Here is a 22,831-nt window from a genome sequence, read left to right as displayed (position 1 = left end):
CGGCCTGGAGCATGACTTTGGGCTGAACATTGGCTTATCGGCTCGTTCGTCCAACACCCAAATTTGCACAGTGCATTTTGCGCTCTGATTGTTGTCAAGAAGCGGGGCCGGAAGCCAACTACGGCCCCCTTAACAACCGAGGAGTCATCAGCTCCTGACAGCTGAATAAAAAAAAAAAATTGCCGGTTAAAAAAAAAGGAAAAAACGGCGTGGGGTCCCCCCCCCAGTCTATACCAGACCCATAAGGAAAACGGCATGGGGTCCCCTCAAAAATCAATACCAGACCCTAATCCGGGCATGTAGCCTGGCAGGTCGGGGGGGTGGGTGCTTTGGGGTGGGGGGGCCCTGCATCCTCCCCCCCAAAGCACCTTGTCCCATGTTGATAGGGACAAGGGCCTCATCCCCAAAGCCGTGGCCAGTGGTTATGGGCATCTATGGGCAGGGGGACTTATCGGAATCTGGAAGCCCCCTTTAACAAGAGGGCCCCCAGATCTTGCCCCCCTTTCCCCATGTGAATGAGTATGGGGTACATAGTACAGATACCCATTCACCAAAAAAGTGTCAAAAAGTAATAAAAACACAGACAATTTTTAACACTTCCTTTATTAAAAAATAAAAAAAATAGTGTCCACCTATGTAATCCATCATCAATCACCCCGCACGCCCCATCCAAAAGAAAAAAAAAACATTCCCGCTGTCTATTAAGGCTTGCCTCCTACTGCTGGCTCTGCCGTTTGACAGTTTATATATAGGTAAAGAGCGGAGCCACCTGGGGATGTCACATAGTGGCACCGCCCCCTTTTGACGTTGCCAACCCAGCATGCATATGTCAGTGATGCAAGGGGGGCAGTGCCACCAGGTGAGGTCGCCAGGTAACCCCGCCCTTACCTACTGTATATAAGAACTGTCAAACAGCGGAGCCTGCAGCAGGCGGCCAGCCTTCATAGACAATGGGAGCGTTTTTTGTTTTTTTATTTTTCGGGTGCAGCAGGTGATATGGTTGACCATGGATTTACATCAGGGGACGCTATTTTTATTTTTTTTAATAAAGGAATTGTCAAAAACTGTTCCTGTGTTTTTATTACTTTTTGACACTTTTTTGGTGAATGGGTAGGAGTACTATTTACCCCATATTCACATAGGGGGGCGGGATCTGAGGGCCTCCTTTGTTAAAAGCCCAAAGCACCCCCCATTGTTGAGGGCATGTGGTCGGGTATGGTTCAGGAGGTGGGGGTGCTTGCTCGCCCCCCCCCCTTTCCTGACCTGCCAGGCTGCATTCTCGGATAAGGGTCTGGTATGGATTTTGGGGGGGGACCAAACGTTGTTGTGTTTTTTTTTTGTTTTTTGTTTTTTTGGTGTGGGGTTTTACTTTAAATCCACGCCAGACCTGAAGGGCCTGGTATGGCCTGGAGGGGACCCCACTCTGTTTTAATCTTTTTATTTTATTTTTTTTTCAATTGCAACCGCAAGTCAATTTAAATGTGATTTTGTTTTCTTTAGAAATGTCATTTTTGCTACAGCATGTTCTATGCATACTACAGATGCACCACTTTCGGGAGTTCTGCTGCGAACCAAACATGGGGGTGTTTGACCCATCAATAATAATGAAAATACTGTATGCACTATGCTTTTATGAATTAACAGTATACAGACCTAAAGAGCCAAAGTAACAGTGCCTCCTAATAGCCCACTCCATATGCAAAATATAGTAACCCTTCTTAGCTCCCCCCTCGCTGCCTCTCTGCCTCACCAGGTAGGTAGTAAGGGATTGTTGTATACTGTATGTGACCCAAGTGGCCCATGGCAAGACCCTTAAAATGTCTTGTAATGGGACAGTGACATCATCCACCTGGGTAAGCTTTAACTCCACCTAACACTAAAGTTGATTGGAGAGGTGGCAAGGGAGCAAAGATCTGTACCTTGCTGGAGGGTGTCTGGACAGGAGACACCGTCACTCTGAATGGGTAGGTGACAGTGTCCCTTTCATAAAAAAAAACTCAGAAGCAAAGCTCTGCATCCAAAGCACCATAAATCATAGCAACTACCAGAATTCACTATTGAGGTCAGACCAGTGCAAGATGCCATCTGAATAGTTTCTATGGGCAACACACTTTGCATTTGGTGTTTTGTTCCTTGCTTGTATTTTATTGTAGAGCTCAGAAGGAATCAGTTAATCCAAATATGAAGCACTTTTCACAACCCATAACTATGCAAACTATTTTTCCTTGTAAATAGCATAATAACTTGTGCTTCAGTCTGCTATCAGTATCTTATTAAGCAAATATCAGATATGAAGTATTAGTCATGCTCATGTCATATGATGATACAGTCCCTGCATGTGTTTATTGTAAAGTCCCACTTGTTTTACTGAGGGCATGGTATGGACGTTCTCATGAATTTCTTCATGTTTCATCTTTAGTCACATGGCTTTACAATTAGACCTAACACTCAAAATAGCTGCCTGGTATAAGGAGAACTTTAGAATTCCTAGATCATGCATCCTGTTTTTCATATTCATTACAGGAAGTCCTCAGGCATCTGTGACTTCACACGTTATGGAGGTGCAAGATGGTGACACTGTGACTACGAATTGTACAGTATTTGGTTATCCACAACCTCAGGTCACTTGGTATATTAATGACACAGAGGTAATTGAGCTTTCCCCTAATTTTAAAGCAATGTTCCTACATATATGGTCTAAATCCTATCTATGCACCATGGTTATTCACCTGCCAAATGATTTGTGATTATGATTAGCCAATCTTGTGATTTAAATACCTCTGCCACAATGCACAGCCATCAACTCTGTACATTAAGCAGTGAGCTTACTACCAGCCTGCTCAATGAACAGTGTGTCAGTATAATTATTTCTCTCCAATAGGCAGGGAGCTATTTCTCTCCCAAGAATGATTGGTAAAAAAATTACAAATATAAGGATTTCAATTGTATTTGGCTGTTTGCCTATGTTCCATTCTATTCTGACTTGTGCTTTTTCAAAATCTAAAAAAAAAACATTTCTGTGACAGTTTTGCATCTTTTACTCGTTCTAATGGTGTTTACTGAAGTATGAACCATGTGAGTTTGTCGTACTAGTATGTCTTGGAATGCAGCTACATATCACTAAATGACTTACTTACAACTGGATCTTTATGGTGATACTTGGCTAAGTGTGGTGCTTTATGGAAGAATTAGAAGAATAAAATGGTGGCTGTGTCTAGTAAAACATAATCAGAAAATAAACAATTTGACAACAATCTAGAAATGTTCATAATCAAGGACTGTATTAGCCACTTTAGAGACAACAAATGGACAACGTAGATGGACAACTTCTTCACATTTGATTTATATATTGTTGCCCCAGTAAATACCGTAATAAAGATTCACAGGCAGAAGCCTGAGACAGGAACTCCGGTAATCGCAGATAGAAAGAAGCCAGTTAGTGAGAGGACTGTAAATTAAAAGTAAAGAGGAATCGGACAGGGCCTAAATTTTTTCCAAGGTGACAATAATACTGAAGTGCACAGACCTTGTGGTGCTTTCAAGTACCTGTGTACATTTTCAAATAAATCTCTCTGCCCCAAGTGGCTCCTAGGTCCAGGTTGTCCAAGGTACCAACCTCTTCCCAAGTCAGGATAAAGCCAGAATTTCAGTGAGCAAGTGGAAGTTCCAGCAATTGACAGCTGAATGATGTTAAAGGGCAGGTCAGGTTCACTTTAAATAAATGTTTCTCAGTACAATGTATTGTCTGATTCAGCATAGATCTTGATCATGCGATCATTGTGGCTGCTCAAGAGGCATATTAGGCTAATTAAGAGATATACAACTGGTAACAAAAAAAAATCTAAAACTATATAAGTTGTTTAATGTAAATTGCACATTTTTCACATTTGTGTCCATTTGTGAGTTTATAATAAAATAACATGAACATGGTATTGGTAAATCAGTATTTGGAAAAAAAAATCTTTCCATGTAAATTGTTTGGATAGGCAAATTAGTCAGTAGATCAGTATGAAGAAGGATGTGCCTGTGACCGCTCATCCATAGCATCCCAAGTTATGGTAGTAAGTGGCAACCTCAGCCTGGACTTCTGGGGGCGTGGCCTGGCTGGAGTCTAGGCTGAGGTTGCTACTTACTAAAATTTATTTATTTTTATTTATTTATTTATTTCAGTTACTTATATAGTGCCGTCAATTTACGCAGCGCTTTACATATACATTGTACATTCACATCAGTCCCTACCCTCAAGGAGCTTAAAATACCCTGGGATGCTATGGATGTGCGGTCACAGGGACACCCTCCTTCATACTGAGCTATCTTATGAGCCAGGACAGGTTCCTTCCCGACCAGCACTCCCAGCGGTGGATGTATAGGATTGAAACCCCCTTTAGTGAGCCTGAGCGGCACATGATACAGGTCTTTGGGTCACAAATTAGTCATAGATATGGTTGCCACCTCATCCCTTTAAACCCGAACACATATGAATTACACAGGTTCTGTGGCTGATTAAGGTGGTAATTAAACTCATTTGGTGCCTTATGTGCATTTAATTAGCCTCAGAACCTGTGTAATTCAAAGGTGTTCGGGTTTAAAGGGATGAGGTGGCAACTCTAGTCATAGAGTTATGCCAGGTTCACACTGGTGCACTGTGGTTTGGCTGCAGAACAGGTGCATCCGTGATAGGTTGTGTGTTTTTGCCACATTTTCTGAAAATACACCAAAGATTCAGTATGCAGAACTTTTGTTCTGCTTTTAGAAAACGCAGCCAAAACAATTTCCATAGAAGTCTGTAGGACCACGGCTAAAATTGTCGGTAACATACACGAAACCGAGGATACATTCGCATTGCGGCCAAACTGCAGTGCACCGATGTGGACCTGGTCTTTCAGCTAGGATCACCAATTCATACTGGATGCTACTAAATTGAATTTGGGCATCCTGACTTCATTGACCTTTGGTCACGAATGGGATAAAGCAGACACAATCTCTAATGGTATAATTGACTAATTCTAGTTTAGTCTAAGAATTTTCCATTAGTACACATTATGACATTTACTTTAATAACATTATTTGGTATGCTATAATGTCTGTGTGGGTAGTGGTTCTAATAATGCTCTTTTAGTGTATCTCAGGGATTTTCATGCTGAGTGTTTTGACAGGTAACGTCGCAAGCTGTCCTTCACTACATCAAAGATAATGAATTGAAAAGCGAACTCACCTTAATAGTCTACAAAAATGTCTTTAATCAAAGTCTCAAATGCGTGGCCCTCAATCGGTTCAACATCAGCACTGCATATATCCAGCTATTGGAAAGTGAGTCACTGTATGTTTGCTTGCATGTATGTGTATGTTTGCATGTAAAATTACTTTTGCCATCTAAAAAAGAAATGTTAGTGTCCAATTTCTGTGGCTTGTTTGTTAGCTAAGAATGTTTATTAGACTTAACTGTCCTCAGCTCATTAGTTATAGAAAGATGTTGTTGGAATTAATTGCAAATTTTAATATCTCAGAAACACCAGCGTTGAGATCTCCATAGCCAAGCTCCAGGTTCTGCTATCCCCAATATGTATTCTTTTCATATGTCTTCATTTTCTGTAATGTAAAACAAATACAAAAAAATCAGCAGGTTGAATTTCATTGTCCTTTGTGATAACCATGGTATGCATCAGAGGATGCAGCTGCATAAACTGTACCACTAGAGGTCCCTAAAAATGTAAAACTGAAAAAGGATTCTTCTTATGTACATACTGGAAATATCAGAATGCAACATGGTGCAGCAGCCGGTGCTGGACAGAGCTTCTGTCCTTTTCCAAGCTGGTGGGTCCCAGTACTACTGACCATATTTTATAAATTTGGGGTTTTAATTTAGTTAGGTTTGAATTGTTGTCTGTTTCCCACAGAGGAGTTCTTTCCAAAAAAATTGAAACGCTGTTTTTAACCCCATAGAAGAGATTTATCTTCTATTTCTGTTCTGTCAGTTATGTGGACAGGAAGTGAGGGTAAATCTCCCTACTGGGGATACAGACAGCAATTAAATTAAAACAGCACTTCTAAACCTTATGCCCCGTACACACGATTGGATTTTCTGACAACAAATGTTGGATGTGAGCTTGTTGGCTGAAAGTCCGACTATGTGTATGCTCCATTGAACATTTGTTGTCAGACTTTCCACCAACAAATGTTGGCTAGCAGGTTCTAAAATTTTCCGCTAACAAAACTTTGTTGTCGGAATTTCTGATCGTGTGTACACAAGTCCAACGTACAAAAGTTCACGCATGCTCGGAATCAAGCAGAAGGAGCCGCACTGGCTATTGAACTTCCTTTTTCTCGGCTCGTCGTACGTGTTGTACGTCACCACGTTCCCACATTCGTAATTGTTGGCCAACATTTGTGTGACCGTGTGTATGCAAGACAAGTTGGAGCCAACATCCTCTGAACAAAAATCCACGGTTTTGTTGTCGGAAAGTCTGATCGTGTGTACGGGGCATAACTCACACTACTAGAAGAAACATTTTTATTTTGCTGCCTTTGTCCCAATTGGGAGACTTAAAATATATTATATATGCTGTGCACATAGAAGGTGAAAGATACATATCCAACTAAATTCAATTATATTCTTTAAACAGAATCCATGACTACACCGTTTTCAGTCACCAGCTCTGGTATGTATTGGGCAGCAAGAGAAATATGTATGGTGCAAAGTAAAATATAAATAGAGCAATGCGATGATTGATATTCAGAATGATCTGACCACAGATTACATGCTAAACAGTGCAAAGTAGACAAAGCTGAGTCATATTTTCTGACAATATAAAGCAATATCTTGTACAAGATCTGCACATGTTACAACATAGCTATACTGTAGTGTAGCTAATACGTTGGAACCATAATATTTCCATATAATTGGTATCTGAATCTAAGAATGTCAAATTGGGTTTCATCTCGTAGTAGTATATTTCATATAGCATTGGGACCTAGCAGGAGATGCAGGAATTGGGGTGGGAAAATGTGCATTTTATCCATGGAGCCTGGTAAGTTACTACGCCTAGTAAAATAGAGAAAAGGGTTTGATAGGTGCTTTACATGTACGTTATACACTGCAATGTGTTTTCATCTCCATGTTGCCTTGTATCCCTGCATGTTCTGATTTGTGACTGATTTTTGCATGTTATGATTTGTGACTGATTTTTGCTTGTCATTGCTTGCTTCTAGTTCATCTATTTTGTGCTCTATGCTGGCATAGCTGAGTAATGAAGCTGGTCATACCTGGATGGACAGAAATTCGGCCAGTTCAACAGGGACCGGACAAATCCATGTATGGCCATTCCCGGACATGGGAAGTCAATGTTTGATTGACTTTTCATGAATGGACTTGTGGGTATATTTTTGATCTATCAGTGCTACAGCCAATCGTCTGCAGTGCTGATCAGTGTATTCTCATGGCGGGGGAATCCTGCTGTCAGAATAAAATGACACAGTGGGGAGGATTCCTGCATCCCCATCCAATGTATGGCAAGCTTAACAGCTACACTCCTTAGCACAAGCTTCCTCTCACTGACTTGCATTGCAGAGAAGGGGATGGGACATGTCAGACCAGGTTTGTTACTGACTGCTAATTACTGAGAGCACAGGGTCTTACTCTGGTGCCTATAGGGCTGCCTGATACCTTAAAAATTCTAAATATAATATACTGTCCACATATCCCACTAATTATTAAAAAAACATTTTAAAATATATACAAAGTCTTCAAGAATATTTTTTTTCCAGTCCTTCAGTGGATGTGTTCTTTACATGTGAAGTATAGTATGTAAGAATATAAAATTGAACTCCCCCTTTTATTTAATTTTATTATTCTATATAGTACTGACTGACTGGTTAAATCATTCCCTGCCTCTCATTCTCTAATTTGGTTGTTATTTAAACAGTTCAGCTCTCATAACTGTACAGTACCTTGAAAAAGTATTCATACCCATTGAAATTCTCCACATTTTTTCATGTTACAACCAAAAATGTAAATGTATTTATTGGGATTTTATTTGGTAGACACAACACAACACAAGTGGCACATAATTGTGAAGTGGAAGGAAAATGATAAATGGTTTTCAACATTTCTTACAAATAAACAGCTGTTCTGTGAAGCCCTCAGAGGTTTGTTAGAGAACCTTAGGGAACAAACAGCATCATGAAGCCCAAGGAACACACCAGACAGGTCAGGGATAAAGTTGTGGAGAAGTTTAACGCAGGGTTAGGTTATAAAAAATATCCCAAGCTTTGAACATCTCAGGGAGCACTGTTCAATCCATCATCTGAAAATGGAAAGAGTATGGCACAACTGCAAATCTACCAAGACATGGCCATCCACCCAAACTGACAGGCCAGTAGGATTGAGCCAAACACCCCCCTGGATCCTGGCAATATACATAAAAAATCATTAAAAAACATGGCGTGGCCCCCCCCACTCCCGTCTATTACCGAGCCCTTTGGGTCTGTTATGAATATTAAGGGAAACCCCGCTCCAAAAAAAAAGGCGTGGGGATCTCCCCTAAAATCCATACCAGGCCCTTCAGGTCTGATATGGATATAAAGGGGAACCTGTGCCAAAATTTAAAATAAAAATGGCGTGGGGGTCCCCCCAAAATCCCTACCAGGCCATTCAGGTTTGGTATAGATTTTAAGGGGAACCCTGCACCAAAATAAAATTCCCCCCCCAAATCCATACCAGACCCTTAAGCAAGCACGCAACCTAGCAGGCCGCAGGAAAAGGGGGGGATAAGAACGCGCCCCCCTCCTGAACTGTACCAGGTCACATGACCTCAACAGGGGAGGGTGCTTTGGGGTCCCCCCCAAAACACCTTGTCACCATGTTGATGGGGACAGGGGCCTCTTCCCCACAACCCTTGCCCGGGGGTTGTGGGGGTCTGCGGGCGGAGGGCTTATCGGAATCTGGAAGCTCCCTTTAACAATTCAATACTCATTCACATGGGGGGCGGGATCTGGGAGCCCCCTTGTTAAAGAGGGCTTCCAGATTCCGATAAGCCCCCCGCCCGCAGACCCACACAACCACTGGGCAAGGGTTGTGGGGAAGAGGCCCTTGTCCCCATCAACATGGCATGTTGAGGGTATGTGGCCCGCTCTCTCGTCCCCCCCTTTTCCTGCTGCCTGCCAGAATGCGTGCTCAGATAACCCCCTGAGCCATGATTGGTCAAAGGCACCCTGCAAGCCCTGCGTGAGTACGCTGTGGTTGGCCAAAGCATGCAGGTCAGGTGCATGCTTTGTCCAATCATCATACAGAAATGCACTGCGATCTCGCAGTGCATTATGGGGTGTTCCGCGGCACTCGAATTTCCTGCGAACGCCCCTTATGTTCAATTAGTTTTAGAACAAGCGAACACCCAATGTTCGAACGTACGTTTGACTTGAACTGCGGTCTCATCCCTACAGGCCAGTCAAGGAGAGCATTAATCAGAGAAGCAGCCAAGAGGCCCATGGTAACTCTGGAGGAGCTGCAGAGGTGGGAGAATCTGTCCACAGGACAACTATTAGTTGTGCACTCTACAAATCTGGCCTTTATGGAAGAGTGGCAAGAAGAAAGCCATTGTTGAAAGAAAACCATAAGAAGTCCCATTTGCAGTTTGCGAGAAGCCATGTGGGGGATATTACGGCAAACATGTGGAAGAAGGTGACAGGGAAGCTGATCAGAGTTGATTGGAAGATGGATGGAGCCAAATAGAGGGCAATCTTAGAAGAAAACCTGTTAGAGTCTGCAAAAAACTTGAGACTGGGGCGGAGGTTCACCTTTCAGCAAGACAACGATCCTAAACATACAGCCAGACCTACAATGGAGTGGTTTGGATCAAAGCATATTCATGTGTTAGAATGGCCCAGTCAAAGTCCAGATCTAAATCCAATTGAGAATCTGTGGCAAGACTTGAAAATTGCTGTTCCCAGACGCTCTCCATCCAATCTGACAGAGCTTGAGCTATTTTGCAAAGAAGAATGCGCAAATATGTCATTCACTAGATGTGCAAAGCTGGTAGAGACATCCCCAAAAAGACTCGCAGCTGTAGTTGCAGCGAAAGGTGGTTCTACAAAATATTGACCAAGGGGGCTGAATACAAATGCACGCCACACTATTCAGATATTTATTTGTAAAAAAATTGAAAACCATTTATCATTTTCCTTCCACTTCACAATTATGTGGCACTTTGTGTTGGTCTATCACATATAATCCCAATAAAATACATTTAAGTTTTCGGGTTGTTACATGTGGAAAATGTCAAGGGGTATAAATACTTTTTCAAGACACTGTATACTGCTTATGGACCAGAGACATTTTTGCAATTCATTTCAATACAGTTTTAGTTCTTTTTTATTCAAATAGTCTTACAAAACAAAACTATGGCTTGGTATGATGAAAAATTGGTCAAATACAGACTATGGCCCTTTTGATATGGTGATATTTTGTCAGTACAAAAGATAATGAATACATACAGTATATGTTTTGTTTTTGGGACAAACAATACTTTTTTCTTGCAAAATTATTTTAATTTCTCTGCAATCTAAAGTCAAAAGGCATAACTAAACAATACAGTGGAGTTTTTTTCCTAGTTTGGCCAGTGTTAGTTCTAAAACAAATAGTGTTAACATAGATAAAAAGTGTACATAATGTTGCATAATTTATTTCACTCATATTAAGACTAAAATTACATTTCTTGCATAAAGTATTGCAAAGTTATTTATAAATTAAATTAAGTTATTTTTTCAATTTTGTGCATTTTTTAAAATGTCACAATAAAAAAGTTTAACAAACAAAATGAATATCTAATTTTTTTTAGAGTTTGTTTCAACTTGGACAGACCAAGGAGACTGGAGTACAGCAGGTATTGTACCGTATAGGAGAAAATGAACATGGGTTCATTAACGTGCATTCAAACCATGCTCCGCTCTTCCTCTTCTCTGTGTGCCCCCATCACAAACTGCTTGCTATGGGGGCACACATGTGGGCTCAGTTGCAAGCTGGGCTGTGTGTGCCCATAGACAAGCACAGTGCAGCTCAGCTTCTCCTCCCGCTTCCTCCTTGCTTGGTTTGAGTGACAGCAGCAGGAGACAATGGCTCCCACTGCTATCAGCAAAACCTGTGAGAGGAGAGAGAAGACCTGCAGCCAAGGACAGCACTGGGTCAATAGGTAAGTGCTTGGGGGGGTGTGGAGGTGGGGGAAACTAGTATTGGAAGGATTTTTTTCTTAATGCAGGGAAAGCATTAAGGTAAAAAATCTTTAGAGCTTAGAACCACTTTAAAGACAGGTTGTGTCTAACTGTTGTGATCAGTGTTTATGCGTTAAATTAGTGTTTATGAATGTTAACCCTGTACATTGGAAGTGCTGAGATGTTAAGATGCATGTTGAGATGCATGTTGAGTTGATATTTAGATTTGGATTTTGCTAAACCCTTTGATACTGTAACTCATAATAGCCCTATATAAGGTTTGAAGATTGGTTAAATACTGAAGATAAAGGTTAGTCCCAAACAGAATATATTCAAAATGGGTTAGCAGTTAGCTGCGGTATACCACAGGCCCAGTTTTTTCAGTCAATATGTTAATGGTCTGGGGGGAAAAATAAATAAGAACATTGACATATTTGCTGAAGACATAAAATTTTGTAGAACTATTAAACTTTATAGTGAATTATTGAAGAAGAATCAAATAAACACGGATAGCTAAATTGCTAATTAAATTTATTGTTGAAAAATGAAAACTTAAAGAGGTTGTTAACCTCAGATATGAAACATGAACAAAGCATATCTCTCTGTAGTGACTGTGTACTTGTCTTAATTAAGTGCAGTTAGTGTCATTTATGTCTGCTGCTTCATTCTTCTGCTATCTGTATCACTTCCGACAAGTTTTCCTGGCACCAAGAGAAAAAAAGGTGACAGGGGAGGGATCCACAGCTGATTGACAGTCTCAGCTCTGTTAATGTGTGCTGTGTGGAGGCGGTGTGTCTCTTCCCTCCAATCAGCTCTCAGACCTCTCCCCACTGAGCTCTGCAGAGTGTAACATCAGCTATCTGCCCTCTTTTTTCTGCATTCTCAGAAAAGCTTTAAAATGTAGCACTTGGAATAGATGTAGAAAAGCGATAGGTTGTAGATGGACAGGTACAACCTATGTAGGAGGATTTGTTTCATCTCTGTGTATCACCCAAGGCCAGTCACTTCACTGGATATATGTAAGACTTTACAACAACTTTAATAGACATATTTTTATGCAAGCTCTTACTGTATTTGTAAAAGTATCAAGCATGCAATAATACATAAAATGCACCATTCTGACTGTACATAGAGGCAGTGAACACATACCGTATAGCATATAGCAGGGCTCTCCAAACTTTGTAAACAAAGGGCCAGTTTACTGTCCTTCAGACATTAGGGGGGCCAGACTGTGGCCTTTGGGAGAAGAAAATGTCTTGATGTCAGTGGGAGTAATTAACGCCATCATTGGTGTCAGTGGAAAGAATGCTGCCTTATTGTTGGTGTCAGTGGAAGGAATAGTGTCCCTCATTGGTGTCAGTGTGAGGAATAGTGCCCCTCATTGGTGTAAGTGAGGGGAATAGTGTCTGCTTGTTATTGTCATTGAGAGGAATTGTGCCCCATTGTTGGTGTCAGTGTGAGGAATAGTGTCCCTCATTGGTGTCAGTGAGAGGAATAGTGCCCCATTGTTGGTGTCAGTGTGAGGAATAGTGTCCCTCATTGGTGTCAGTGAGAGGAATAGTGCCCCATTGTTGGTGTCAGTGGGAGAAGCAGTGCCCCAAGGGCCAGATAAAGGCAAGCAAAGGACCACAGTGTGGAGACCACTGGATATAGCAACAATCTTTAACAGTGGTGACAAGGGCCTAGAGAAAGTGCAGCATGACCTGTAAGTAAACTATACAATGTACCCCAGCCTTACTTATGACTGGCAAAATGCAGTAAAAAAACAGAAAAGTTACCAATAGACTGGTGAGAAGAGACAGGAATTAGATTCAATATTTAGGGGATCCCAATGTTTCCACGGGAGGAGGGAGCTCCTTGAGAAAGGGGGCGAGTGAGAGTCATGCTGAGTAGCAAGCAGAGTCACAATGTGTTTTGTTTTATTTTTTGCACCCCCCCACCCCAGAAAAAATAAATAAAGGGAACTAACAAAAATGTAAAATAAAATGTTTATATGTGAACAGTTAACAACTGGAAAATTTCCAAGGAACGAGGTTAAGGAAGGGAATCATCAGGGCTGTTTGGATTTAACTAAAGTTTAAACAGGAAATAATTAAAAAAGTTATTTTTTATTACAATGTGAGGAAATAGCTACAATGTATTAAGCTAGCTATTTGGCTAGTTACCATATAACTAATTGTACAATATACCTATTAATATAACACACTGTTACACTGATCCGTGAGAAAGGACATCCGGTCAGCATCTGTGACATGCAAACTGGAACCTTCAAACTAACCAGAAGGTCCAGCAGTTACTCCTGACATGTAGCAGAGGACGTACAATGTATGCCCTTGGTACTCAGATGAACATAAAGTGGGCTTCTTCCATATGTCCTTAATCCCTGAGTGACTCAATTTTCAAATATTAGACCCCTTTAAACCCGGCGGCCCCCTTTGTGTTCACGTTAAAGCGTTGCTTGTTTTAGCAGCGTTTTACCGCTGCTTTTCGGTCGCTAGCGGGGCGCTTTTAACCCCAAAAAAAGGGTTAAAAACTCCAGTGCTGCGGTGTTTCCAAAGCGCTTTTCAGGTGTTTCCGAAGCGCTGCCCATTTATTGCAATGGGCAGGGGCTTTGGGAGCGCTGTATACAGCACTCCAAAATTGCCCTTTTTCTAACATCCCCAAGCGCACCGCCCCAGTGTGAAAGCCCCTATTGCAATGAATGGGAGCCAGTGTTCAGGCGCTTTACAGGCGCTATTTCTCCCTTCGTCTTTCAGGACAGCACCTGGAGAGAGCGCAGCTCCACCCACTTTCCCAGGAAACACTGCAGTCAGTTTCTTTAAAGACCGGACACTTCCACCATGGCCTCAGTTGTAGTGTTTCCTCCGCCATGGTGGAAGCGCTGCAGGGAACCAGGGGTGTGCTGCGCTTTCTCCAGGTGGTGAAAGTTAGGGCATACCGGATCGTTTTTCTTCTTTTCCAAGACAGCCCAGCATCCTCCCTGACGCGTGGGGGATTCTCCGGTGCCTCCTCCTCTTCATGCTCGGCGAGAGCCAGGCTGCGAGGGTCCCGTTCCTACAGACCGGTGGCAGGGCTGTGGAGTAGAGCGGCGTCTATTCCACGGGCCGCACGCCTTCCGGGTTCGGATGGCAAGCGCGTCATTTCCGACCGGGGGCGGGGCCTCGAGCGGCGCGACGCGGCTTCCGGTTCCGGCCGCTGGAACGCAGGAGGGGGGGGCGGTCTCCATGGCTGATTTCATTTCCGGCCCTCACAGCGGTGAGCGGCCCGGGAAAATCAAATAAAAGAGCACAAACGCCGCTGTGTGTCCTGTCAATAATGGAGGACGATCAGACGGCGGTGGCAGGAGCAGGAGCCACAACAATCAGCCAGGCTCAGGTAAGCAGGGATACTGGTCTCTGTCTTTACTCTATGGGCATTTATAATGTTTATATATTATCCCTTCCCTAAAAAAAAAAAAAAAAAAAAAAAGTGGGGAGCCTGCAGATCACTTGGTCCTGAGTACTAAAGGAGGGATAAGTGATTAATTATGTTTTAAGGTGGATCTGTGGGGTGATTCACCGGCTGTGGAACAGATCATGGGTGTTAAGGGGTTAACTTCCTTGGTGGTGTTTTTTTCTGTGTTCCTTATACAGCATGTAAGCTGTTGTTTGTGAAATATGGTTCAGCTATTGTCTTTTTTCCCTTGGGATATTGCAGAAGGCTAAAGAAAAGACCAAGCATGTCTCCCCTATTGTTAAAAGGAAGTGTCCCTCTTGTAAGGGGTTACTGAGGGATTCCTGGCCCAAAGTATTATGCAAATCTTGCATTACGGACATAGTTAAGGAGGAGACAGCTCCTGCTAGTCCTGCAGCTCAACAAAGTGAATTGCTAAGCTCTTTCAGGAAGGAACTGGCAGACACCTTTGAGTCCTTCAGGTCCTACCTAGATAGGCGTCCAACGGCGCATAGCAGTGTGGTGCCACATTCTCTATCCTCTGTTTCAGCATCCAGAGGGGGCAGCGACTCAGAGGAGGAGGAAAGTAACATTTTACTAAATTCGGAGGAGGAAGCAGAAGAAGTAAATGAAGCTTCTTCTCCTTCTTCTAGGTACAAGTTATCCCTTGAGGAGGTAGATGATTTGCTGAGAACAATTCATACTACCCTTAACATCACAGAGGATAAGGCTCAGCTATCCCTACACGATAAGATGTTCCAAGGCCTCGGGGAGGAAAAACATAGGGTTTTTCCTGTACATAAATTTTTATCAGAGACCATTAAGAGGGAGTGGAAGGATCCAGAGAGAGCCCCCTTCTTTTCTAAATCCCTCAAGCGAAGGTTTCCGTTTGATGAGGATAGCTCGCATATTTGGAATAAAAAGCCAAGACTAGACGCAGCCTTTTCCCAGGTATCTAGGAATACTGACCTGGCCTTTGAGGACATGGGTATCCTTAAAGATACCATGGACAAAAAGGCAGACTCCCTATTAAGGAAGGCATGGGATTCTTCTTTAGCAAATTTGAAGCCTGCCATGGCCTCAACTGTGGTAGCCAGAAATCTGGAACACTGGCTGGAGCAGCTGAAAATCCACATTGAGGCAGGGACGCCTCGTAAGGATCTGCTTGATACGCTACCGGTGTTATCAAAAGCGGTAGGGTATATAGCAGATGCCTCAGCGGAGTCAATCAGGATGTCAGCCAGATCCACAGCTCTGATAAACTCAGCTCGCAGGGCGTTATGGGTCAAGACATGGACAGGGGATACTGCTTCAAAGACAAAATTATGCGGTTTACCCTTTGAAGGTGATCTAGTGTTTGGTCCTGGGCTGGAAGCTATTCTTGACAGAACAGCTGACAAAAAGAAGGCTTTCCCTATAAAGAAGAAGGTACTTCCGCAAGGCAACAAAAATTTTCGTGCTTTTCGAAAGACCCCAGATACCAAAGAGGCAGGCTACAAAAGGCCTTGGAAGTCTCAAAGAGGGAGGGGTAAGTCAGGAGTACTTTTCCGCACCCCAACCACAAGCCCAAAAACCCAGTGACGGTCACCCAACTGTCGGAGCAAGGTTACAGACCTTCTTTCTACAGTGGAAGACTATAACAAGCAGCCAGTTTATCCTAAAGACCATCTTGGAGGGTTACAGGCTGGAATTTTCTCAACCTCCTCCTGTGCGTTTTTACATAACACAGGCTCCCCGGGACTCAGAAAAGTCACTAGCAATGACAGCTATCCTGAAGGACTTGATGCTACAAAAGGTGATAGTGAACGTACCCCCTGGGGAATTAGAACAGGGGTGCTATTCACACATATTTCTTGTGAAGAAACCGTCAGGAAAATTCAGGCTCATCCTGAACCTGAAGATTCTAAACAAGACTATCAGGTACAAGAAGTTCAGGATGGACACAATATTCTCAGTGAAGAATCTCCTGACCCCGGGTTGTTTTATGGCTTCCATAGACCTGAGAGATGCATACTTGCATGTACCAGTAGCGTCAACATCTCAGAAACACCTAAGGTTTGCGATAAAACTGGGAGAATCTACCCTTCATCTCCAGTTCAGAGCTCTCCCTTTCGGGCTGTCATCTTCTCCGAGGATTTTTACAAAGGTCCTGGCGGAGGCCTTGGCCCCACTCAGAGTAGAGGGGGTATCAGTCCTGCCCTATCTGGACGATCTACTAATTTTTGCCAAAACAAGGGACCTGTTAGTGAGAGATCTGGAAAAGACAATGAGACACCTGGTAGGTCTAGGATGGATAATCAACGAGGAGAAATCAAACTTGATTCCATCTCAGACCATACTATTCTTGGGTTACACAATAGATTCCATCCAGGAGAAAATTTTTCTCCCCGAGGGGAAGAGGGAGAAGCTTCAGGAGGCAGTGAAGAAGACGCAGACAAATATGCCAATCTCCATAAGAGCAGCTATGTCGGTCTTAGGGCTACTCACTGCGACTATTCCAGCGGTGCAGTGGGCACGTCTACATGGAAGGGAGCTCCAGCAGACAATTTTAACGAGTTGGTCCTATGGAGAGTCCCTAGAAAAATTAATAAGGATACCTGCGCGGGTTCAGAGGAAGCTTTGGTGGTGGAGAAACCACTCAAACCTGAACAGGGGTCTGCTCTGGAGTTTTCCTTTGCAGAAAAGATTAACAACAGACGCAAGTTCCTGGGGTTGGGGCGCCCACCTGGACGAGCAGATGGCTCAGGGGAGTTGGACAGACTGGGAAGCCAGAAAGTCCTCCAATTGGAGAGAGCTGAGGGCTATTCTCTTGGGTCTATGGGCCTTCGAAAGAACAGTCCGGGGCCATCATGTTCAGGTCCTATCGGACAATGCCACAGCGGTGGCCTATATATCAAGGCAGGGAGGAACAAGGAGCAGGGCTCTGCTATCCTTGGCACTCCAGATTCTAGCCTGGGCAGAAGACAGGCTAAACTCCATAACAGCGATACATCTGAAGGGAGATTTAAACCTTATGGCAGACTTTCTGAGCAGAGAAAGAGTACTGGAAGCAGAATGGAGTCTGAATGTAGAGACTTTCCAACAACTAACAGAAAGATGGGGAATGCCCCAAATAGATCTTTTCGCATCCCAAAAGAATGCAAAAGTAGAGGCCTTCTTCTCACTAAACAGGCAGGATCAGGCAGAGGGATTGGATGCATTAGCGCAGCCATGGAAATTCCAGTTGTGCTACGCCTTTCCCCCCTTTCAGATGATCCCCTTGGTCTTAAGAAAGCTACAGAAGGAGAACACGACTATGATTCTGGTGGCTCCTTTCTGGCCCAAACGGGCTTGGTTCGCAACAATACAGGGGATGGCGGTGGAACCTTATTGGGAGCTTCCGCTTCGGAAGGACCTCCTAACGCAGGGCCCCCTTCATCACCCAAATACCCAGCATCTCAGGTTGACAGGTTGGTTACTGAGGAGCAGATGTTAAAAAATAAGGGCCTTTCAGATAAACTGGTCTCTACCCTGCTGAACAGTCGTAAGGAGGTTACCAGGGCCATCTACTTCAAAACGTGGAAACGATTTAATAGCTGGTGTGCGATTAGGTTACTTTCGCCACAGGAAATCGCTCCAGTGCTAGAGTTTCTCCATGAGGGAATGGAGATGGGGTTGGCAGCTAGCACCCTAAAGGTGCAGGTAGCTGCATTATCGGTTTTTCTTGAGAGGCAGTTATCAAGGGAGCCGCTTATTATTAGGTTTTTCAAGGCATTGGCCAGAGCTAGGCCAATACCTTTTAAGTTTTTTCCTAGATGGGACCTGTCTGTGGTTCTGCGGGGTCTAATCAAAGGACCTTTTGAACCTCCAGAGGAAGCGTCAATCAGGCTATGGTCGTTAAAAATAGTCCTGTTAGTAGCAGTAACTTCAGCTAGGAGAGTAAGCGAGTTACAAGCTCTTTCCATAAGAGAACCCTTTTGTTATATTTTTCCAGACCGGGTAGTGCTAAAAACTGACCCGGGTTTCTTGCCAAAGGTGGCATCAGCATTTCATAGGGAACAAGAGATAATTCTCCCTACCTTTTGTCCTAACCCGTCCAGTGCTAAGGAGAGGTCTTTCCATTCCCTGGACGTGAGAAGGTGTTTATTACATTATATAGAGATAACGAAAGATTTTAGAAGATCAGATTCGCTCTTTGTTCTCTTCTCTGGTCCACGGAGGGGGTATAGAGCATCCAAAAGCACCATAGGTAGATGGCTCAGAATGGCCATCAGCGAAGCTTATAAAGCTTCAGGAGCAGAGCCCCCTAAGGGGGTAGTAGCCCATTCAACAAGGGCAGTAGCAACGTCCTGGGCAGAGAGGGCAGGGGCTTCCCCGGGTCGGATCTGTAAAGCGGCCACGTGGACAAGTTTCTCCACCTTCACCCGCCACTACAGGTTGGACTTGCTATCAGCAGCGGAACAGTCGTTTGGCAGGAAGGTCCTGCAGGCGGTGGTCCCACCCTAGAGTAAGTACTCTTTTATCATCTCCAGGTGCTGTCCTGAAAGACGAAGGGAGAAAACCCTAGTTAGACTTACCGGTAACGGTATTTCTACGAGTCTTTCAGGACAGCGCCGATGACCCGCCCTAAGTTTTAAGGTTGTAAGATGTGTTATTGCTGTGTTCTGCTTATCTAATTTCAGCATGGCTGGAGGTACTCTATGAACAACTGAGGCCATGGTGGAAGTGTCCGGTCTTTAAAGAAACTGACTGCAGTGTTTCCTGGGAAAGTGGGTGGAGCTGCGCTCTCTCCAGGTGCTGTCCTGAAAGACTCGTAGAAATACCGTTACCGGTAAGTCTAACTAGGGTTTTCTAGTGCTAAAACACCTGAAAACTGCCTCAGTGTGAAAGGGGTCTCAGACAGCATGCTTATCTTTAGTCGGAAAGAAATTCTTTTTTATTTTTAAAGAAAGCTATTTTGGCTATACTTCTCCTGGGGACCACAGGAGCGCAGCTTGTTCTGCACTTCTCAGACCCGTTTATAACTGACATCACAGAGCTTGTCCAGGCTCTAAAAAAGATCCCAAACATATGGTCGGGATTCGCCCAGAAGCCTGGACTGGCAGCTGGCTCAGCCTCTCAGTGAGACGCTGAGAGCTGAGCCAGCCACTCCTGCCCCTTCCACAGCCTGGTGCTCCAGTGAGCGCTGGAGGGGCAGAGCAGAGAGCTGGTGACTGACACTGAAGGCTGAGAACCGAGTGATCAGTGGTCTTTGATCGCTCAGTTCTCAGTCTTAGAGCCCGTAAGGGACAGAAGCAGCATCGGATCAATTCTGCATCCATCTAGGTGAGTATAAATGTTTTTTTTTTTAAAGCACATACTTCTCTTTTAAACTGTACAGCGTGCATTGCTGGTTTCTAAATGCAGGTATTTATGTTTTATATTGGGAGGTTTTCTGCTCTGTAAAGCCTGTAGTTAACGCGGTGATTGTTTAAAATGTTTTAAAAACACACTCCCTGCAGAAAATGGGTTAATGCACCCCCTCCCACTGCCCGCTCTCCTGATTTAAACTGCCTTGAGAAGATACCGTGGCTTTAAAATCTTCAGCATCTGACACTTCCAAGAGTGTCAAATGCCCGGTCATCCTCTGTGCACCGTGGTTCCATCTGATTGAACTACAGGACACTGAAGTAACAATATAGGAGCCGGTGGATGGAACTTATACATTGCAGGGGACCAGGCATCTGACACACACAGAATTGTTTGGATGAACGCTCCATGATAGTGTGTAAATAACAACACAAAATGGTTTCTACTTGAGTTTTTAGGTGGGGAAATTGTTGCAATAAACAAGAAAAGCCATGAATACAAATCCTATTTCTCTTTCCAAGCTGGAATATAGCTATGCTGGGTGCCACTGGCCCTAATTGCATGCATTAAAGAGGAACTGCAGTCTGCTCACATAATTTGTAATAAAAACATCTTTGCCATTCTGAAGCTTCCCTACAACCACTTTGCATATTATTTTATATATACTATGATTCTGTACTTGCCAAATATGCTGTAGAAATTGTCCTCCACAAAGTCTGGCTGCAGCCATTTTAACTGTGGGCAGCTGAAGCTGCTGCCTGTTCACGTCCTGGATTTACACAGAGGCACACCTCCAGCTCTGCAGCTCTCATTGGCCCTCTTATGACTCACCCCACTCCCTTCCTGGCAAACTCTCACGAAAGTGAGTGAGAGAGCTGTTAGTGATGTCATAAGCCTATGCTAATGACCAGACAAGAAACAGGAAGTGGGCTGTATAAAGTATTTACTGGCAGAAAAAAAATGTTTTACTATCCAAAGTTAAAACAACAAGGGCAGAAGATTTAATAGATGTAAAGATGAAAAAATGACTGAAGGTCCGCTTTAAGTTGCAGATCTCCTATGGAATCTCTCCTTATTGCAGAGGATGACATCTGCCCACCTCTCTCAGAAACTTGAGTGTCATGCATTCATTCTTTGAATTTTACACCCAGAAGTGTTTGAGATGCAGAAGATTTACTAGCCAGCAGAGACTGGTGGAGTGGGTGGTGGAAGGGGCAAGTGTAATCCAATTACTCTGCAAAAAGTGCTTTTCAACTAGCAACAGAGTCACTTTAAGGCTGGGTTCACACTAGTGCGATGGCAGACATTGCATGTGATTCACACCGCATTGCTGTGAAGATTACATGCGATGTCTGTGCGATGCGATTTCAGCCATACAAATCGCATCGCATTTGACCAAAATGATGCAGGACCCTCGGATTGTATGAGTGTTTACACCAATTCCTGCACCATTTCACAATGCGCACTGCGATCTGTGAACCAATTTGGGGGTGTCGTTAACTTTACATTGACTCCCCCAGATCGCAGATCTCAGTGAGAACCACTGTGCATTTCAGGTGCGATGCCGGAGCCCACACTGGACTTGCAGGGTTCTCGCATCGCACCAGTGTGAACTGAGCCTAAAGCAGAACTAAACTCTCTCAATCAACATTAATCTTATGCTGCTAGCATTAGTAAATAGATAGGAATGTGTATCATATTTACTTGTGTAGCACTAACTCTCGGTGGAGCTGCTGGTTTAAAGCGGGCTGTTACCTTCACTCTCGATACCTCTGTTTCACCAGAACCGGGTCTAGGGTCCCGTTGAGTTTACCTCTGGACGATATAAGCACCAAACACTTGAGTATATTTTCCAATGCTTTAATGAACAAGTAATAAAGGAAGTAGCAGGAAAGAGGCAGAAGGAAAGTTGCAGGGAAGCTCAAATACCTTTCCTTAGTATTCTTTAGAACATTCTTTGTAATTGAACACTTGTAGTTGAGTATGCTCCCCTTGTGGGATTCAATCTTTGCCCGCCTGGATAGGCCTCTCTCACTTGTCTAGCAGCCAGTACGTAGCACAAACAAAAGTCTCTGCCACAGACTTGTTTGGAATAAAACCCGTACCATCCTCTGTCACAGGATGTATTGGTTTGCGATGAATGTCAGACACAGTACTTGAACCTTTAAGCCAACCCGGCAGTACTATGCAGTAAGACTACTTCAGGATACGTCCTCCAACCATGTCACCAGGCCCCTCTCCAGACCAGCACTCTGCATGATCCTTCCATGACGGGTCCTCCCCTGTGATCTCCTCGGTTGTCCAGCTTCTTCACTCAGGATAGACAGCTCAGGACCATTCCTCTGCTGCTGTGGTAGGCCCCAGACAGGCTTCTGGGCCCACCCACACGCCGCAGCGACGTGGGCCTCCAGAACGGAGGACCACAAGGTGGTACTCTTAACACATACCTGTCGGCCAGGAGGGCCAGCAGGTGGCTGAAAATGAACCCCTAAACTTGGCGTCTGTCCCATAAATACCCTCTCCCAGAATGCAACTCGGAGGACCACCTCCACCGAGTTGTCTCCGGGACAGAGGAGCACTCATACGCTTCAACATGTTGCCTTTCCAATACCAGCCCATGGTGACAACGACACCCACCGGCACAGTGTGGAACTACATGCAACTCAGCCAAGCTGGAACAGAGGCAAATCTAACTTCCTCTAACAAGTAACCCACAAGATTTACCTATCAGCGGTAGATTGAAAATCTACCAGCGCTACACTTGTTTTAAACCTTAACTTTTTACCATTTCTTCAGTTACTTCCTGATTTCTGGCCTAGGCCAAAATGATGTCATACATCCTATAAACTTTCATGGACATTTTTTCTTT

At 43.8% G+C, this 22,831-nt stretch overlaps 1 protein-coding gene across 1 annotated transcript in view; it reads left to right on the top strand.

The window, feature by feature from the left end:
* Positions 1 to 22,831, top strand: part of MCAM (melanoma cell adhesion molecule) — a 185,652-nt gene that overhangs the window by 143,074 nt on the left and 19,747 nt on the right. Inside the window, exons 11-14 of the mRNA XM_073602541.1 lie at positions 2,524 to 2,648; positions 5,157 to 5,310; positions 6,624 to 6,659; positions 10,833 to 10,877. Coding sequence (XP_073458642.1) covers positions 2,524 to 2,648; positions 5,157 to 5,310; positions 6,624 to 6,659; positions 10,833 to 10,877 — 360 coding nt within the window. The remainder of the gene's footprint in view (positions 1 to 2,523; positions 2,649 to 5,156; positions 5,311 to 6,623; positions 6,660 to 10,832; positions 10,878 to 22,831) is intronic.

This window comes from Aquarana catesbeiana, linkage group LG10, assembly GCF_042186555.1.
Source record: "Aquarana catesbeiana isolate 2022-GZ linkage group LG10, ASM4218655v1, whole genome shotgun sequence".
NCBI classification, from domain to species: Eukaryota; Metazoa; Chordata; class Amphibia; order Anura; family Ranidae; genus Aquarana; species Aquarana catesbeiana.
This window is presented reverse-complemented; position numbering and strand designations above follow the sequence as displayed.